At 42.2% G+C, this 17,915-nt stretch overlaps 1 protein-coding gene across 1 annotated transcript in view; it reads right to left on the reverse strand.

Moving 5' to 3' along the window:
- The window catches only part of LOC117050555 (sodium/hydrogen exchanger 10-like), a 67,445-nt gene that overhangs the window by 14,403 nt on the left and 35,127 nt on the right, over positions 1 to 17,915 (reverse strand). The window contains exons 14-21 of the mRNA XM_033156183.1: positions 12,670 to 12,789; positions 10,766 to 10,961; positions 9,567 to 9,752; positions 8,942 to 9,091; positions 8,009 to 8,060; positions 7,536 to 7,684; positions 6,477 to 6,602; positions 3,741 to 3,839 (exon numbers count right to left, since the gene is read on the reverse strand). Of these exons, the coding sequence (XP_033012074.1) occupies positions 3,741 to 3,839; positions 6,477 to 6,602; positions 7,536 to 7,684; positions 8,009 to 8,060; positions 8,942 to 9,091; positions 9,567 to 9,752; positions 10,766 to 10,961; positions 12,670 to 12,789 (1,078 nt within the window). The remainder of the gene's footprint in view (positions 1 to 3,740; positions 3,840 to 6,476; positions 6,603 to 7,535; positions 7,685 to 8,008; positions 8,061 to 8,941; positions 9,092 to 9,566; positions 9,753 to 10,765; positions 10,962 to 12,669; positions 12,790 to 17,915) is intronic.

Below are 17,915 nucleotides of genomic sequence, written 5' to 3' on the forward strand. Positions count from 1 at the left end.
CCCTGTGTGCTCCCAAAATCTGCTTCAGAGGACTGTGGGACACTCTGGTACAGATTTTTGGGATGACCAGGAGTGGGGAGGGGAAGAAGAGAAACTGGAAGTGCCATTGTGTAAGCAGGCAGATATCACTGGATGTTTCCAAAAATACATGAAGTTTTGAATTGGAAAAATATTAACTCTACACTCTTTCCCATTCTGAACATAGATTTTAATGCAGCTTCAGTATTCTGGGGATTTAAAGTTTTTAAAAATCCTATTCAAAGCTATTTCTATTCCTATATGACTGATTTTTTAAACAGGAGCAACAGGAAGGGACAGCTGAGAAGGCCACTAGGTATAAGGTTGAATTACAACATGAAGTTTCTGTTCAAGCTCAGAAGAGGCCAGAGGCATCTGTGAAGCTTGTAGGGGCTGGGACGGGGAGCAATATAAGACATACGATGAGAATGGGGGCAAAAACTGAAGAAAGAGGGATGATCAGGCAAAAATGCTATTGGGCTAATCTCTGTCTAAATTCATACAACTGTTGTAAGGACACCTCTATACTGGAAATAAGGATGCAATCCTATGGCTGCTCAGAGCTCATTGCAGAGGATCAGGACAACTGAAAAGACCTTGTTCATTTTGTCCAGCTGCCAAACTTCTATTAGCAGAGGGACCCAGAGCAGGATTTGATGTTCAATGAAGTGCATGAGAAGGCACATAATGTATGGGGGGGAATTGTTTCCTCAAAGAAACCAAAACGTAAATGAATTTTAAATAATTCAGGTAGGTGATAAGAGCATGGATCACTGTCGCCAGTTAATGGGTTCATCTACATCGGAGTTTAGATTTGAAGCTGTTTGTGTTTGTTTGTTTGTTTGTTTGCAATGGCCACAAGCCAACCTTCTCATCCAAGTATCAGCCCACATTTCCCATCTGCTAAATTTGGATTTTCCCAATCTGCAGATAATCTGGTACGGGAATAAAATCCAAAATAAAATTGCACATTATTCAACTGTGGGTGCATTGAGCCACATTGTATGGATGGGCTTTTTTTTACATCTGTGGTGGTGACATTTTGCTTAGTGCCATCTGTTGCCACATCCACTACTTTCATTTTGTTTCCATCACTCCAAGTAAATGATGGAGCCTGCCTTTTTCCACCAGTTTGTGGTATTTTTATTTTATAAACAGCTCATTTGCAGAGAAACATTTTTCCACAACAGCTGCATTTAAATAAAAATTGTCCTTGCCAGTATAGGTGGAAAAGGAAAAGGAGAGGAAAGAAGAGGCCTTTCATGCAAGCGACTACAAATTGCCATGCCAAGAAAGGATGCAACATTCATGACTGTCTATTTTAGAGAAATGGAGAGTAAGAGGTGACATGTTAGAGGTTTATAAAATTATGCATGGCGTGGATAAAGTGGAAATATATTTTTAAAAAACAAAAACATGGTCCAGTAGCACCTTAGAGAACAACTAAGTTTGTTCTTGGTATGAGTTTTCGTGTGCGCGTGTATGCACATGAAAGCTCATACCAAGAACAAACTTAGTTGGTCTCTAAGGTGCTACTGGACCATTTTTTAAAAAATATATATTTCTACTGCGTCAGACCAACACAGCTACCTACCTGAATCTAGAACCAGGGATAAAGTGAATAGAGGAAAGTTTTTCTCCCTCTTTCCTAACACGAGAACTTGTGGATATACAATGAAGCTGAATGTTGTGAATGTTGGAAGACTCGGTGTTATGTACTGAGTTGTCGATGAGGTCCTCGTGGTGGACCCTTGGTTGGGACGGCAGGCTTGGCTGTGCCTCTTGCGTCGACCTCTCACCGGCTTGTTGCCAGGGCCTCCTCCAGAGCAACCTGGAATGTTAGGTCCTTCTTGGCGTAGAGGCGTCATTGCAGCTTCTCGTCCCTCAGGCCACTGACGAGGTGGTCACGCAGCATGTTCTCCAACTCTGAGAAGCTGCAGAACCGAGCGGCTTGGCGGAGGGAGGTCACAAACCCAGTTATGGTTTCCCCAAGGGCTTGCCGCTTTGCGTAGAAGGCATTTCGATGAGCCACCACCGAGGGCTGCGGCAAGAAGTGCCCCTTCAGCCGTTCCACTATTGTTTTGTAAGGAACGGTAGCGACATCATCAGGCGCAAGGAGAGACCGGGCGATTTTGAACATCTCCTCTCCGCAGACGCTGAAGAATACCGCCCTCTTCTTGGCATCGTTGGTGACCCCTTTAGCTTCTAGAAGGAAGGTGAAACGGGTGGCATACCCTTTCCAGTCTCCTGATGCTGGGTTGAACGGCGAGAAGCTGCGGTCAGTTGCCATCTTGAGTTCCTTGGGACCCAGAACTGAAGCCTGGATACATGGTGCGAGGCAGCAGTGCGGCAGGTGGCGGTACTGCGGTGCTGTGTGTGGTGGTCAGCTCAGCGGGATCCCACCTTCGGCGCAAGTGAAATATACTCGGAGTCAAGTGTGAATTTCATGCTCTTTATTCAGCTCATAGTAGTAAGGAATGCAGTTCCCCCAAAACGTCTGCTTTATATACACTATTTACACAATGGGCCCCACGTGATTGGCTAATTCCAGGATACTCCTGTATGCCAATCGGGTTGCGGATTCACTTCCACCTGGAGCTGGATTGGGTGGCTCCTGCGGACCAATCAGACTGCTGCATTCTAGATCCTATTGTTCTAGGACCAGACTGCTGCAATCTCAATCCTATTGTTCTAGGACCAATCAGACTGCTGCATTTTGGATCCTATTCAACTCAGTACATCACACTTGGGATAAATAAAAGAAAGTACTTCTTCATGCAGTACATAGCTAAACCATGGAACTCACTCCCATAGGCAGCAGAGATAACCACCCAACTGGTTGGCTTTAAAAAAGAATTAGAAAAATTCATGGAGGACAGGGCTACTGATGGCTACTAGTCACGGTGAGCCATGGTGGCTATGCTCTGCCTTCACAGCTGGCGGCAGCACTGTTTCTGTACACCAGTTGCTGGAAACTGCAGGAGGGGAGAGTGCTCTTGTGCTCCAATCCTGCTTGCTGGCTTCCCACAGGCAATTGTTTGACCACTGTGAGAACAGGATGCTGTACTAGATGTGCTGTCAACCTGATCCAGCAGGCTCTTCTTATGTTCTTATGCGTCTGAGAAAAGAAAGGGAGAAACCCTTTTCTGATTTGTGACTGTGATAGTCCAAAAAGACCCCTAAGAATTGGGACTTTTTACACATACCCAACAAGAGAAATAATGTCTGAGGAGCATTTGGAGGGCATGGGACATTCACAGCCTCAAATAAATGTACAGAAGCATTTACCTGGCAATTCCTCCATTTCCCTGTTGGTGACAGCAAAGATATAAAGCTTTATATTTGGGCAATAGGTGAAAGGAAAATCTTACTCAAATGAACGTAGCAGCTTAAATATTTCAACCTGTGCGGAATTTCCCTCATGAGGCAAAACTGGATGTGGACAATTGATTTTCCCACATAATCCATTTACAGGTTTATAGGTTGGTGGTGATAGTGACAAAAAGGTACTATTTATGTTACAGCTGCATTAGCAGATAAAAAAGTAACAGTCATGACCATATATATCCCTATAAAAAGTTAAAGTCAAGAAAGTATGCTAGAGACTTGCAGTAAAAAGTTATAAACTATATTTAGTACAATTTTCTCCACCATTGTGATGTCCCTATTTTCTTGCCAGTTATTTATCTTCCTCAGGTATTTTGTCTATAACTATCATTTACCTTTATCATTCCTGATACAATTAAATGGATTCCTTGTGGTAATTCACCTTCCTCACATATCATATCTCCATAATCATAATAAAGAATTTTTGCTTTTTTCTGAAAACAGCAAATAAATGAACATGGTATAGAAAGTATTACAGAGCATAAGACACACAGTACAGTCATACCTCAGGTTACAGACGCTTCGGGCTGCATGTTTTCGGGTTGCGCACTGCGCTGAACCCGGAAGTACCGGAATGGGTTACTTCTGGGTTTCGGCGCTCACGCATGCGCAGAAGTGCCAAATTGCGACCCGCACATGCACAGATGTGGCGCTGCAGGTTCCAAACGCTGCGGGTTGCGAACGTGCCTCCCGCATGGATCACATTTGCAACCTGAGCATCCACTGTACATACAAAATGAGGGGACATAAATATTTAAGATATCTTAAGATATTTCTGAAAGCTTACTTTGGGAGGACAGCAAAGGAGTACTATTTGCAGCAACATTTCATAATAAGACTGCAGTGTAAGATGTTTTATAGATATATGGGAGAAAGATAATGGGCAGATAATATCTGAAGAATCAGCAAATATACATTCAATTTATTAAAAATAAATAAATGAATAAATGGAATACTGATTGGATATCTATTACCGTATTTTTCGCTCCATAGGACGCACTGGACCATAGGGCGCACCTCATTTTTAGAGGAGGAAACAAGGGAAAAAATATTTTTCTGGTTTTCCTCCTACAAAAACCCTGTTGTTGTTGTTGTTGTTGTTGTTGTTGTTGTTGTTGTTGTTGTTGTTGTTGTTGTTGTTGTTTTTGAGGATCAGCTAAAAGTTTTGCAGCTTTTTTGCAAAGGGAAAAGCCCTGGCTTTTTTGAGGACCAGCTAAAAGTTTTGCAGCTGTTTTTGCAAAGGCAAAAGGCTTTTTTTGTAGGATCAGCTAAAAGTTTTGCAGCTTTTTTTGCAAAGGGAAAAGCCCTGGGTTGTTTTTTGTTTGTTTGTTTGTTTTGAGGATCAGCTAAAGGTTTTGCAGCTTCTTTTGCAAAGGGGGAAAAGCAAAGCTCCTTTTGCAAAGGGGGAAAAGCAAAGAGGAAAAGCCCCATTTTAATGGGGTTTACCTCACATTTCTGAAAAATCTTAAGGAAAGGGAGCCTTTTCTACTGTTTCCAGACAGATAATCTAATCAGCCAGTCACATGCCTTGGGGAAACAAACAACCTCCCTCTGCAGCACATTCAACAAAGGAGGGCGGGGCTGAAAGGGAGCCGGGACTCTTATCTCTCTCCCGATCTCTTGCTGATCAGCTGCTGAGCGGGGTCCTTTCAACACTCCCTTTTCTCTTTGTAAAATAAAAAGCACACTCTGCTTTTGGCCCCTGGGCAATTCAGCTCCAGGGACCACCATTCGCTCCATAAGACGCACAGGTATTTCTCCTTACTTTTTAGGAGGAAAAAAGTGCGTCTTATGGAGCGAAAAATACGGTATATGTTAGTATAAAAGGTTTTAAAGTATTCTGACAATGTAACATAAAGGTGAGATATGTAAAAGAGACAGTTTAAACGTGCATGGTAGTTTTATGGTGTGTCTCGAAATGCATAACTTGTAAATGTCATTAATAGTAGTCATTCATTGTGTTTTCCAATCTATAGGAAACTTTTCAAAAGTTTGCAAATCCACAAGAAATATGTTTTGAGAAATTGAAACATAACACTTGAGAGAGACAACAGTATCAGGTTTGAGGCAGTGAAAAATTAACCAACATTTGGGTTCAGAAAGTTATGACATCTTGAAATCCTATTCAATATTATTCATTAAAATGTCAAATAACAAATAGATAATGGAAATACAAAGCCTACAAAATGTTCACATTGATTAAAAGTTAAACAGAAATACTGACATATTTATATAAGTAAAAAACTCAGGGACAAATTAGACAGTATACACAAATATGCATAAATAAATTCTAACCATTTTTAAACAAAAAAACATCACCAGAGGGTTGTCATTTTCAAAAGATGATACATGGGAGATGGGTGTCATGTAACCCATTCAAAAATCACCCCTCAAAAACAGCTCCCCTTATCCCAGGTCAGGGTTCCAAACGCATAGTCAAATATAGGGAGTAAATAAGAAAATCACATGTTCATGAGAGATGGTTGGGGACAGGAGCACCCAGCACACTGGTCAAGGTAGGAGATTCCAATGGGAAAAATAGAAAAAGTGGTCATCTCACATGGAGATATTCTATCTTTGTAAGGCCAAAGTATCACAGGAAGTGATGAAGAAAAACTGTTTTTTTGTTAAAGCAGCAGCCGTTTTCAGAAGATGGGAGGTGAGGTGGTAGAAAGCAATGAATAGGGATGGGTTTTGGAAATAAATGTTGGTTGACACACATAATGATGCATTACATTCCTTTGAATCGGAATGTATAAGTGCTTTCTGTGTACAATCTGACTGCACTGGACAAATGAAAAATATTACACATCAAAATCAAGGAGTAGTAATTGTGCAATAAAAGTAATAAAAGTGGGCTGATGAGCCCTGGATTCTGAGATCACAGATCATATTCAGATGACAAATTCAATGGGGTGCAAGGCTGGCTGGCCAGTTGGCCAGGTAGCTCCTGATGAGTGGAGCAGGATCTAAATCTCCCACGGAATGAAGGATCTACATTCTTGGGGCCTTATGTAAATAAGACACAGACTATTTTTAAGCATAGAAATATGTTTTACGACAATGCTTACCTGAATGAATTCTACCTGTTTTCTGTCATTCTGTAGCCAAATGACATTACGCAGAAGTTCTTGTGCAGTAGGAGGTGCAATTTTAGATGGAAGTGATGCAAGCTGTTGTTTTTTAATTAGAATCATCTAAAGAAGAAAAGTAATCTTACAATCTACAGAAACTAGTCCAGAAGGTAGAGATATGGTGGGAAATAATGACTGCAGCGAAAATAAAATGTCATGTGTTGCTAAGTAAGCCAAGGGATAAGACACATGGAGTTCCCCCCTGTAAATTCCTAGAGGGCATTCTGTGAGGTCACATCATTTGCTTCCCCTGGCAAGAAAAGTAACAGTGGGAAAATAATCCTCACTACCTCCTCCCTGCTCAGAGCTCAGTCTTTTTTCATGTAGCTGATGGGAAAGGATGCTAGTCCTGAGCCCTCCTGAGCACTGACTCCATTTTGATCTCAACTGTGTATTTTGTAATGTACAAGTATATTCTGCCTGATTTGCTTTTCACTGCTACTTTCTGCTTTCTCATAATATACGTGTAAGTTGTATACACATGTATACACAGTCAGTCTTGTGCCAATTCCAACAGGGTCAACTTATAGGAACTGCACTGTGGAAAGGAACTTTTGTTGCAGCTCCTGCTCCAGGAGGGCTTTCCTAGCTGCTTTGGAGACTCTAGTCAAAAGTAGGACATTAATCTACTAATGAAAGATATGGTGATACAGATATAGTTAGGCACAGATATATACATATCTGTATATGTGAGCTCCTGTTGCTTGGTCCATGCTCCTGCCAACCTAGCAGTTCGAAAGCACGTCAAAGTGCAAGAAGATAAATAGGTACCGCTCCGGCGGGAAGGTAAACAGTGTTTCCGTGCGCTGCTCTGGTATGCCAGAAACAGCTTTGTCATGCTGGCCACATGACCTGGAAGCTGTACGCCGGCTCCCTCAGCCAATACAGCGAGATGAGCGCCGCAACCCCAGAGTTGGTCACGCCTGGACCGAATGGTCAGGGGTCCCTTTACCTTTCTTTACCTTTATATACATAGGTGTGGATTTTAAAAATTACCTTATGTAGTTCACCACCTTCAGTTTTGTCAACAATTCCTCCCGATATCATAAACTTTAGAGTTTCAGAAGCTGTGTTTAGCACTGTTTGGACTGCTTGTTTGGTTTTCACGCCTGTGACAATCTCTGGATAATCACGCTGCATTAATCCTAAAACAAATTAAAATATTAGTTACCTAAACAATTTTCTTTCAGTTGAGTTGGGATCAAACATTTCTTGCCTGAAAAAACTGTTTGCCACAATGATCCCTTTTGCTGTTTACTTATTATGTAAGTAACCTCATTTCCAAAAAACTGCCAGTTTCCTGAATTCAAGAGGAGCAGGAGCAGTCTTAATAATAAAAACAATATCTTAGGACTTTAAATTTTCCTCAGAATTTTATAAAAGTTTTGGAAATTGGAATTAAATAAGTATTCATTATTTCTCAAGAACTACCCAGAACAATTCGTATGTAAACCTCATTAAATTCCTACCTAACTCTTTCATAGCCTCTTGTTTGTTTGTTTCCAATATTCTATGTATTTCCTGTAAAAAGGAAGAAAATACACCTTATGTTAAGCAGAACACAAGTTTTCTTGAAAGGCAATTACATATCTATAGCCACTAATGAATAATTATACCAATTTTTAGTAGTACGTATGTATTTCTGTACTTATTTTTTAAGTAAGATTTTATTCTTGCCCACAACCTAAATGCTTAAAGCACTTAAAATAAATAAAACTATAAAGCAGGTTCCAGGCAGCTAGAATACAAACCATGGTTTACAATACTTACCAGGCAATGCTGGTTCATTTCAGTGAGATATGGGGAGGGGAGAAATCTGTGGCATGATTCCCATTTCCTAATTACTAAGTGTTACATATGAACTGAGTTCCATTGGAGGGAGCCATTTTTTCTTTAACTTTGGAAAAGGGCATTTAAATGGAAGATATTCATTTCTTTAGTTTTGAGCAGCTGCACATTATTTGGGGCTGTCCTCTCTACTACTTCAGAGGGCACCGTCCTATGGTACTTAAAATTAATGTGGTTGCTTGACGGACACTAAGCTGTTTCGTTAAGGTTCAGTTCTCTTATCTTGATCTTGTTACATTCATTTATTTATTTTTTAGATTCTACTAGCCTCAACTACTTCCGTGTGCCCTTAACTTTTTACAGGTACAAAATAGCATGTAATCCCCTTGTGAAGAGTACTTCTCAAAATATATTATTGACTCTTTAAAGCAGGAAATGGGAACCTGCGGCTCTTCAGGTATTGTTGCACTCCACCACCACAGTCAGTATGGCTAATGGGTAGGTATGATGGAAGCTGTAGTCCATCTGGTTCCACAAGTTCCTCATCCCTGCTCTAAGGAATGGTATCACAAGTGATGTAATTTTCTGCTTAAAATGTGAAGTCATGTACTCACTTGATAAACTCTCTCATGGCCAGCAATCTGTCCAATTAAACAATTTGTATCTTCTTCACCTTGAACATATCCTTTGGCGATATCATAACGGAAAGTGAGCTGTTTGTTTATTTGCTTGTCCAATAAATAAATTGTTCTAGGTATCACAAGCTGAAATACACAATGTATTAAAATATACATTTATCATGTATTGCACAGTTAATGGTCATACTAGACCATTACAGCTCCTGCAACATTACCCAGCCAGGACCATAGGACCTTATCTTCCGCAAATTCAATTAGCTATTTTTAAACAATGTCACAAAAGCTCAGCTACAACTCATGCCAAGTGCCTGCTGCATTCTAGTGAAGCAGGATTGCTCTGGGAATTATTATTACAATATTTATTTATACCCTGCCTTTTTTCCTGACATGGACTCAAGGCAGCTTAGGAATTGAGTGAAGTCATTCATAGGAATTGAGGAAAAGCCCCTCCCAACGATGTCATTTTTTCTAGAAGTCCTGTCTGTAAACAGAAGGTTCCCCCCCACAAAAAATACCCAATTCCCGAACCACAGAAGAAAATATAGTTTTCTACTAACAAAGCATAACACATTACTGAAAAAATGATGAATTTTTTTTTTACCTTAAAGAGCCGCAGAATTCTTAAAACACGAATAAACCGAAATATCCTGATAGTACCAATCATATACGGTCTACTGAGTGTTTTAAAGAAGCTAGTAATCATCACATCTACAACTCCCACTACTATGATTATAAGATCAAACTGGTTCCAGTGGTAAAATATGTAGCTCCTCCCCATTGCAAAAGCCTGTTTAAAACAAATAGTTAGTTGACATCAAACAGGAAAGTACATTGTGTGTATTAAGCATTTTTATTCCACTCCTCAGTTGACAAGGCTCCCAAAGCACCTTACATAATAAAAACAATGACTAGTAGTAAGAAGAGGAGCCTCAAAAGGTTCTGTATTGGGGACTGGTGCTTTTAATTGGTTCACAAAAGACATGTAATAAGTCGTGATGTGGACAAATTTGCAATACACCAAATTATTCAGTGTAATGAAACCCCCAGATAACTTACAAGGGCTTCAAAAAAACTCTCCAAACCAGGTGAATGGAAACCAATACCAGTACTAGTTACTGGTGGGAAGCAACAATGGGAGAGCCTAGTATCTTCAGGCTCTGCAGAAGTTCACAAGGTTGGCCACTGTGGGAAACAGGATGGTAGACTTCTGATCTGACCTAGCACTGATGAGCTCTTCACATTAATGTATGGTATTCACTGCCACAAGATTTTGAGACGGCCACAACCTTAGACCACCTTAAAAGGAGATTAAATAAATTCATCCAAAATAGGTCTACAATCAGCTGTAAGCTATGATTAACATTTATGTACTTCTCTAAATTGCTGTAGGGGCAACAGCAGAGGAAAGTTATTCCTAAGTTTTCAAACATAAAGCATAGACACAACACAATTCTATAAATCTAACCAAATAGAATTAATGGGGAGGGCGTGAGCTCCACTGACTGTAATAATGTTCACAGGCAGCTTTGCACAAAACTCTGTGATCTTGCAGGAGGTGATCAAGAGAGGAGCGGGATCAACTCTCAGTCAACACAACTATAGTTGTTTCTTTTAAGCCACAGCAAGAATCAGAACATTAACTAAAGAAAAAGAATGAGCAGGGTGTAATATTTCCAAGAAACAAGAGTTTCAATTTCACACCGTTGGTCAAGTAAATTCAAATTCCATATTGTAAAAATGTAAGTCAATAATTAAAAATACAATTAATACAAATATTGCAATACTTTGAATAGTCAGTACCTTAAATAATGCTTCCAATATATATAAAGCCAGATAATAGTAGTTGCACCTTTTTAGTACTTTAAAAAATGTTGTAGAATACTTTGGTATAAAGTGAAGAACGATAGGGACACAGTTCAAAAATGTCATCATGGTACTTATATATTCAAATTCATCCATAAATACTATATAGTGGCACATTCTTAAAAACTTGCTTCTGTGGAGGGAGGAGAATAAAATTTTGACCTTTGATTAGTTACCAAATCATTTAGAAAATTCTGACCACTACATTATATTTACTTGTTCATACCATACATGGGTACCGTGTTTCTCCTAAAATAAGACACCGTCTTATATTTTTTTTCACCCAACAAAACACAGTATGGCTTATTTTCGGGGGATGTCTTATTTTAACCGTGTCGCATTGGTACGCTGCATAGCCACGCCTCTCCAGGCTGTTTTAATGGGAGGTACCACGTCACTATGGCTTATTTTCGGGGTATGGCTTATTTTTGGGGAACGGCTTATATTTCGCAAATGCATAGAAATCCTGCTATGGCTTATTTTATGGCTATGTCTTATTTTAGGAGAAACAGGGTAATTAGACTATTTAAAAATGCATGATAAGACCCATAGTCAGGCAGGAATCTATCAACAACTAGAGATGCTAAGGAGTCTTGTGACGCTAAATGAGAAGAATGAAAAAGTGTGCAAAAGAGTCCTGCTCCTCTTCCTCTCCTAAACCTGGGCACCCCTCCCCATTGGAAATAGGGGATTTCCCAACAAAACTATACATTATTGTATGGGCTGTTTGAGACTTACTTCCCAAAGAAGGAGGTACCCAGAGGTATCAGAGGAAGAACAGTACAACACACTTGTATTCTTTTCTTTCTTGCCAACACTGACCTTGCTCCAAAGAAACGTGATGCTGGCAAGGCCAAAAGTAGAATTCTGCATCCAATCTTCTACCCATCACTGCCATCAATGTTTCCTCAGCCTCAGCCCCTTTTCTCAGACTAAAGAGTAGGGAGTCAGTGGAGAATGCTGACAGCTCCCATGCTCAGAACTGGGCCAGAACACTAGCCATAAAGAAGACTCAATTGAGTTCTATACTGATCTCCACCTGCACACACAGGGATATGAACCACTGTCAAGAGAAATCTAGACTCAGGGCTCCCAGCACTCAGCCGCGCCGCCCCCACCTCCCGAGCCTAACCTCCTGTGCCACTACGGCTGCATTCCTGCAACCTGAACTGTGCATCCAAAGATATCCATTAGGGTTACAATATAAGCACCACCATCAGACTTTAGCACTCCCTTGCCTTATAAAATCTAAGCTTCAGAGCTTGCTCGTCACTTTGAATAATGTGCCTCTCTGAGCAGGATCATGTCTGGTGAAGCCAACTCCTCCCTACCCTACACAGCTGACTTTGACACTGATTTTTGAAAGCCTTAGCTTTCTGATCTTACTTGCTGATTTTGGAACTTGCAATTATTCATTCATTCATTCATTCATTCCCCACCCATCTGGCTGGGTTTCCCCAGCCACTCTGGGCAGCTTCCAACAGGATATTAAAATACAATAATCTATTAAACATTAAAAGCTTCCCTAAACAGGGATGCCTTCAGATGTCTTCTAAATGTCTGGTAGTTGCTTGCTTTTGGTCCTTCAGAACTCTGTTTGTCATTTTGGGATTTGATTAACTGCCTGGAACTGCACTTCTCACCTCTGGAACAACAGTTAGCTCTCCACAGAACTGGAAACTTGATTCCTTGTGGCCAAACCCCAGCAAACCTCAACAACTATGCTCAATATTTTGATTATTAATCTTAGCAAATGAATGTGTATGTCTGTATAATTTTACTGTGTAAGCCCACTACTTTTTCTGTCAACCATATTTTAGCAAACATTGGTAAACACTAACTTTGGTGGCTTAAATGTTTCCTCTTTCACGCTGTAAACCCAATCAGAAAGCAATTTCTTCAACTTTACCAGCACTCCTTTGCTTTCCCAATAGGTCTTTACTTCATGAATATTCATAAACCTAAAATATTTAAGACAAGGTAATTGAGAAGAGAAGCTAATAGTAAGTAAATAGTAAGATCCTAAAGATATCTCGACTTACCGGTACATTATCATAGAGTGAATTTGATAATACAGATATCAAGACAGTTGCTTCATAAAAAACAACAACACATTAACAAAGCAATCCTGAATGTTTCCTTAGAAGCCTGCTCTTCAGGAAAAATGATCAAGGTTGCTTACAAAACTTCACTTTAAAATAACAGAAAGATACAAAATCAGTGGAGCAGGAAAATAATGACCATACAAAGATAAGGTCAATGGCCAATCTAGTTCAGCATCCCGTTTTCACAAGGGTCAGCCAGTTGCATATAGGATCCCTGAAAGAGGGACCTAATCCAATTTCACACCAAAAAGGAAAATCAATCAATTTTGCCCAATATACACTCTTTTGCAAAGCAATGCGCCGAAGACAATGCATTTTTATGTTATTTCCTCCCTCCAGATATGCATTTTTATGCAAACTTAACCATAGCATATGTATTTTTGCACACATTACTTGATTAAAGTATACTGCATATTTGGAAAAGTGTAAATTTTGAAGGATGGTGGTGTTTCAGAAAGTTCAGGTCAGAAATTATAACTCAAATATGTCTAGTTAGCACCAAGGAATCTCCCTCAAAAGGAATATCCCAGGCTCCCAAGAAACCATCATGGTGAGAAGGGCCCAATTCTCAGCTCTTGTCCTACCTTTCTAATCTCTTCACAAATTCTAGTGAGCTGATGATCAAATCCCCCCGTGTATGGGAATTTAAGGGATGTGATACAAGGGAGAGCTGGCTTCCCCCAACTGAAGATTCCGAAGGTGGGGCTGATCAGGTATTGAGGAAATTCACCAGAAACTAAAGGAATTAGGGTTCCATTGCTCTTAGTTGATCATATAAAAACCATTAATGAATTGCTGGATGACCCGTGCTTTTTTTGCATGCCAGCTGAAGGTATTTTGACAAGTGGCTAAGACTGCTTTAGTTGACAAATATGTTTTCATTCTTTTAAAGCAACTCAACTAAGGCAACTCTTCACTTACAAGTTCCCCACCTGTGTTTTAGTGCCACTACTCTCCTCCATTTTTTTCAAGTGTTTGGAGCACCTTGTTTTAATGCTTGTACAAATATGTCTTGCCTGACATGAAATTGCCCACCCCCAAAGGCTGCAGACAGTACTTAGAAGGCATTCTCAAAGGCAAAGGCTCCTGCAACCCAGGGCTCAAAACATGCAGTTACAGCCCAAGAGAACAATCAATCTGTGGAGGCTCAGCAAGCCAGAGTGCTAAGTGGGCAGTCATAACCACAGTTCTGTCCTTGGTTCAATGCGTGGCAATTACCACAGGACTCTGTCTCAGTTGTTCTGATAGAAATGCCAACCGGACCCCCATCTTGGCAGGGTTGAGCTTCAGTTTACAAGTTTATGGGGGGGGAGTGGTCCTGAAGGTAAGTCTATCAAGTGCTGAAGATGATCATCCAAATGTCAAGGACCAAATGGAGCAAACAGCACGCAGACCCAGTGGCGGGAGGAAAAAATCCTTAAATAAGAGACTAGGGGGAACGATCAATGGTCTTCAATGTCTGTATACTAATGCACAGAGCATGGGAAATAAACAAGATGAACTTGAGCTCTTGGTACAGCAAACTAAATACGACATAATAGGGCATCACTGAAAACTGGTGGGATGAGTCTCATGATTGGAATGTAGTAATAGAGGGATACAATCTATTTCAGAGAAATAGACCAAACAGGAAAGGAGGAGGAATGGCATTATATATCAGGGATGTGTATCCCTGTGTAGAGATCCAGGATTTAAAACTTCAAAGCCAAATTGAGAGTATCTGGGTCAAAATTAAGGGAGAGAAAAATAACAGTGATCTCACTGTGGTATCTGAAGAAATGTGCATGCACACGAAAGCTCATACCAAGAACAAACTTAGTTAGTCTCTAAGGTGCTACTGGAAGGAATTTTTTATTTTGTTTTGTTTTTTCTCATTGTGGGAGTTTACTATAGATCCCCAAGCCAAACTGAGGACACAGATGATGCCTTCCTGGAACAGAAGACCAAGCATTCAAAAGGAAGTGAGATAGTAGTAATGGGGGATTTCAACTATCCTGATATTTAATGGATGTCAAACTCAGCCAAGAGCATAAGGTCGAACAGATTCCTCACTGGTCTTGCAGACAATTTCATTGTCTAGAAAGTGGGAGAAGCAACAAGAGGATCAGCCATTTTAGATCTGGTCCTAACCAATAGTGATGACCTGGTTAGTGGAGTAGAAGTGGCAGGATCATTAGGTGGTGAAGAAGAAGAAGAAGAAGAAGAAGAAGAAGAAGAGGAGGAGGAGGAGGAGTTTGGATTTGATATCCCGCTTTTCACTACCCAAAGGAGTCTCAAAGCTGCTAACATTCTCCTTTCCCTTCCTCCCCCACAACAAACACTCTGTGGGAGTGATTGTGCTCTTCTGGAGTTTATTTATACAGCGGAAAGGAACAACCAAGCATACTAAGACTCAAATTCTAGACTTTAAGAAAGCCAACTTCAGAAAACTTAGGGAAACGCTAGGTGAGATCCCATGGACAGTAATAATATAATAATAATAATATTTATTATTTGTACCCCGCCCATCTGGCTGGATTTCCCCAGCCACTCTGGGCGGCTTCCAACAGAAACCAAATACAACAATATCAAACATTAAAAACTTCCCTAAAAAGGGCTGCCTTCAGGTTTTTTCTGAATGTCAGGTAGTTGTTTATTTCCCTGACCTGTGATGGGAGGGCGTTCCACAGGGCGGGCGCCACTACCGAGAAGGCCCTCTGCCTGGTTCCCTGTAGTTTTGCTTCTCGCAGTGAGGGAACAGACAGAAGGCCCTCGGCGCTGGATCTCAGTGTCCGGGCTGAATGATGGGGGTGGAGACGCTCCTTCAGGTATACAGGACCGAGGCCGTTTAGGGCTTTAAAGGTCAGCACCAACACTTTGAATTGTGCTCGGAAACGTACTGGGAGCCAATGCAGATCTCTCAGGACCGGTGTTATGTGGTCTCGGCGGCCACTCCCAGTCACCAGTCTAGCTGCCGCATTTTGGATTAATTGCAGTTTCCGGGTCACCTTCAAAGGCAGCCCCACATAGAGCGCATTGCAGTAGTCCAAGCGGGAGATAACCAGAGCATGCACCACTTTGGTGAGACAGTCCGCGGGCAGGTAGGGTCTCAGCCTGCGTACCAGGTGGAGCTGGTAGACAGCTGCCCTGGATACAGAATTAACCTGCGCTTCCATGGACAGCTGTGAGTCCAAAATGACTCCCAGGCTGCGCACCTGGTCCTTCAGGGGCACAGTTACCCCATTCAGGACCAGGGAATCCTCCACACCTGCCCTCCTCCTGTCCCCCAAGAACAGTACTTCTGTCTTGTCAGGATTCAACCTCAATCTGTTAGCCGCCATCCATCCTCCAACCGCCTCCAGGCACTCACACAGGACCTTCACGGCCTTCACTGGTTCTGATTTGAAAGAGAGGTAGAGCTGGGTATCATCCGCATACTGATGAACACCCAGCCCAAACCCCCTGATGATCTCTCCCAGCGGCTTCATATAGATATTAAAAAGCATGGGGGAGAGGACAGAACCCTGAGGCACCCCACAAGTGAGAGCCCAGGGGTCTGAACACTCATCCCCCACCACCACTTTCTGAACACGGCCCAGGAGGAAGGAGCGGAACCACTGTATAACAGTGCCTCCAGCTCCCAACCCCTCTAGCCGGTCTAGAAGGATGTTATGGTCGATGGTGTCAAAGGCCGCTGAGAGATCCAGCAGAACTAGGAAACAGCTCTCACCTTTGTCCCTAGCCCGCCGGAGATCATCGACCAGCGCGACCAAGGCGGTTTCAGTCCCATGGTGAGGCCTGAATCCCGATTGGAAGGGATCCAAATGGTCCGCTTCTTCCAGGCGTGCCTGGAGTTGTTCAGCAACCACCCTCTCAATCACCTTGCCCAAGAATGGTAGATTTGAGACTGGGCGATAGTTGGCCATATTGGCCGGGTCTAAAGATGTTTTTTTAAGAAGCGGTTTAATGACCGCCTCTTTCAGCGGGGCTGGGAAGGCTCCCTCACAGAGGGAAGCATTCACCACCCCGCGCAGCCCATCGCCCAGCCCCTCCCGGCTAGCTTTTATAAGCCAGGATGGGCAAGGATCAAGGAGACAGGTGGTTGGTTTCACTCGTCCAAGCAGCCTGTCCACATCCTCGGAGGTAACAGACTGAAATTGATCCCACGCAACTGGACTAGACAGGACTCTGGCACTCTCCCGCCCTGGCCCTGCTCCCACGGTGGAGTCTATCTCTTTCCGAATCTGAGCGATTTTATCTGCAAAAAACTTTGCAAACGCATTGCAGGAGATCTTGGGGTCCCTACCAGGCCCCGATGACGAAGGTGGCTCCGATAGATTCCGAACCACCTGAAAGAGTCTCCTGCTGCTATTTTCCGCAGATGCAATAGAGGCGGTGAAGAAAGTCTTCTTCGCCGTCGCTATCGCCACTTGGTAGGCTCGACGTTGAGCTCTAACCTGTGTTCGGTCGGATTCAGAATGGGTTTTCTGCCACCGGCGCTCTAGCCGTCTCAACGATTGTTTCATCGCCCTCAGCTCCGGGGAAAACCACGGGGCTGTCCGGGCTCCATGCAACCGGAGAGGGCGCTTCGGAGCCAAACAGTCAATAGCCCTGGTTAGCTCCACATTCCAGCGGGCCACCAGGGAATCGGCTGAAAGGCCATCAACATGGGATAAAGTATCCCCTACCACTCTCTGGAAACCATTTGGATCCATTAAGTGGCGGGGGCGGACCATCCGAATTGGTCCCACCTCCCTGCAGAGGGGAAGGGTTGCGGAGAAGTCCAGTTGTACCAGGAAGTGATCTGACCATGGCACTTCTTTAGTTTCACTTTTTTTTAATGTCAGATCACCAACATCCATAGAGGTGAATACCAGGTCTAAGGCATGTCCTCGGCTATGAGTTGGACCAGACTTATTCAGGGACAGCCCCATGGAGGCCATGCTTTCCACGAAGTCCCGAGCGGCCCCTTGTAAGGTCGTGTCGGCATGGATGTTAAAATC

The sequence above is a fragment of the Lacerta agilis genome, chromosome 1, assembly GCF_009819535.1.
Source record: "Lacerta agilis isolate rLacAgi1 chromosome 1, rLacAgi1.pri, whole genome shotgun sequence".
In the NCBI taxonomy this organism is placed as follows: Eukaryota; Metazoa; Chordata; class Lepidosauria; order Squamata; family Lacertidae; genus Lacerta; species Lacerta agilis.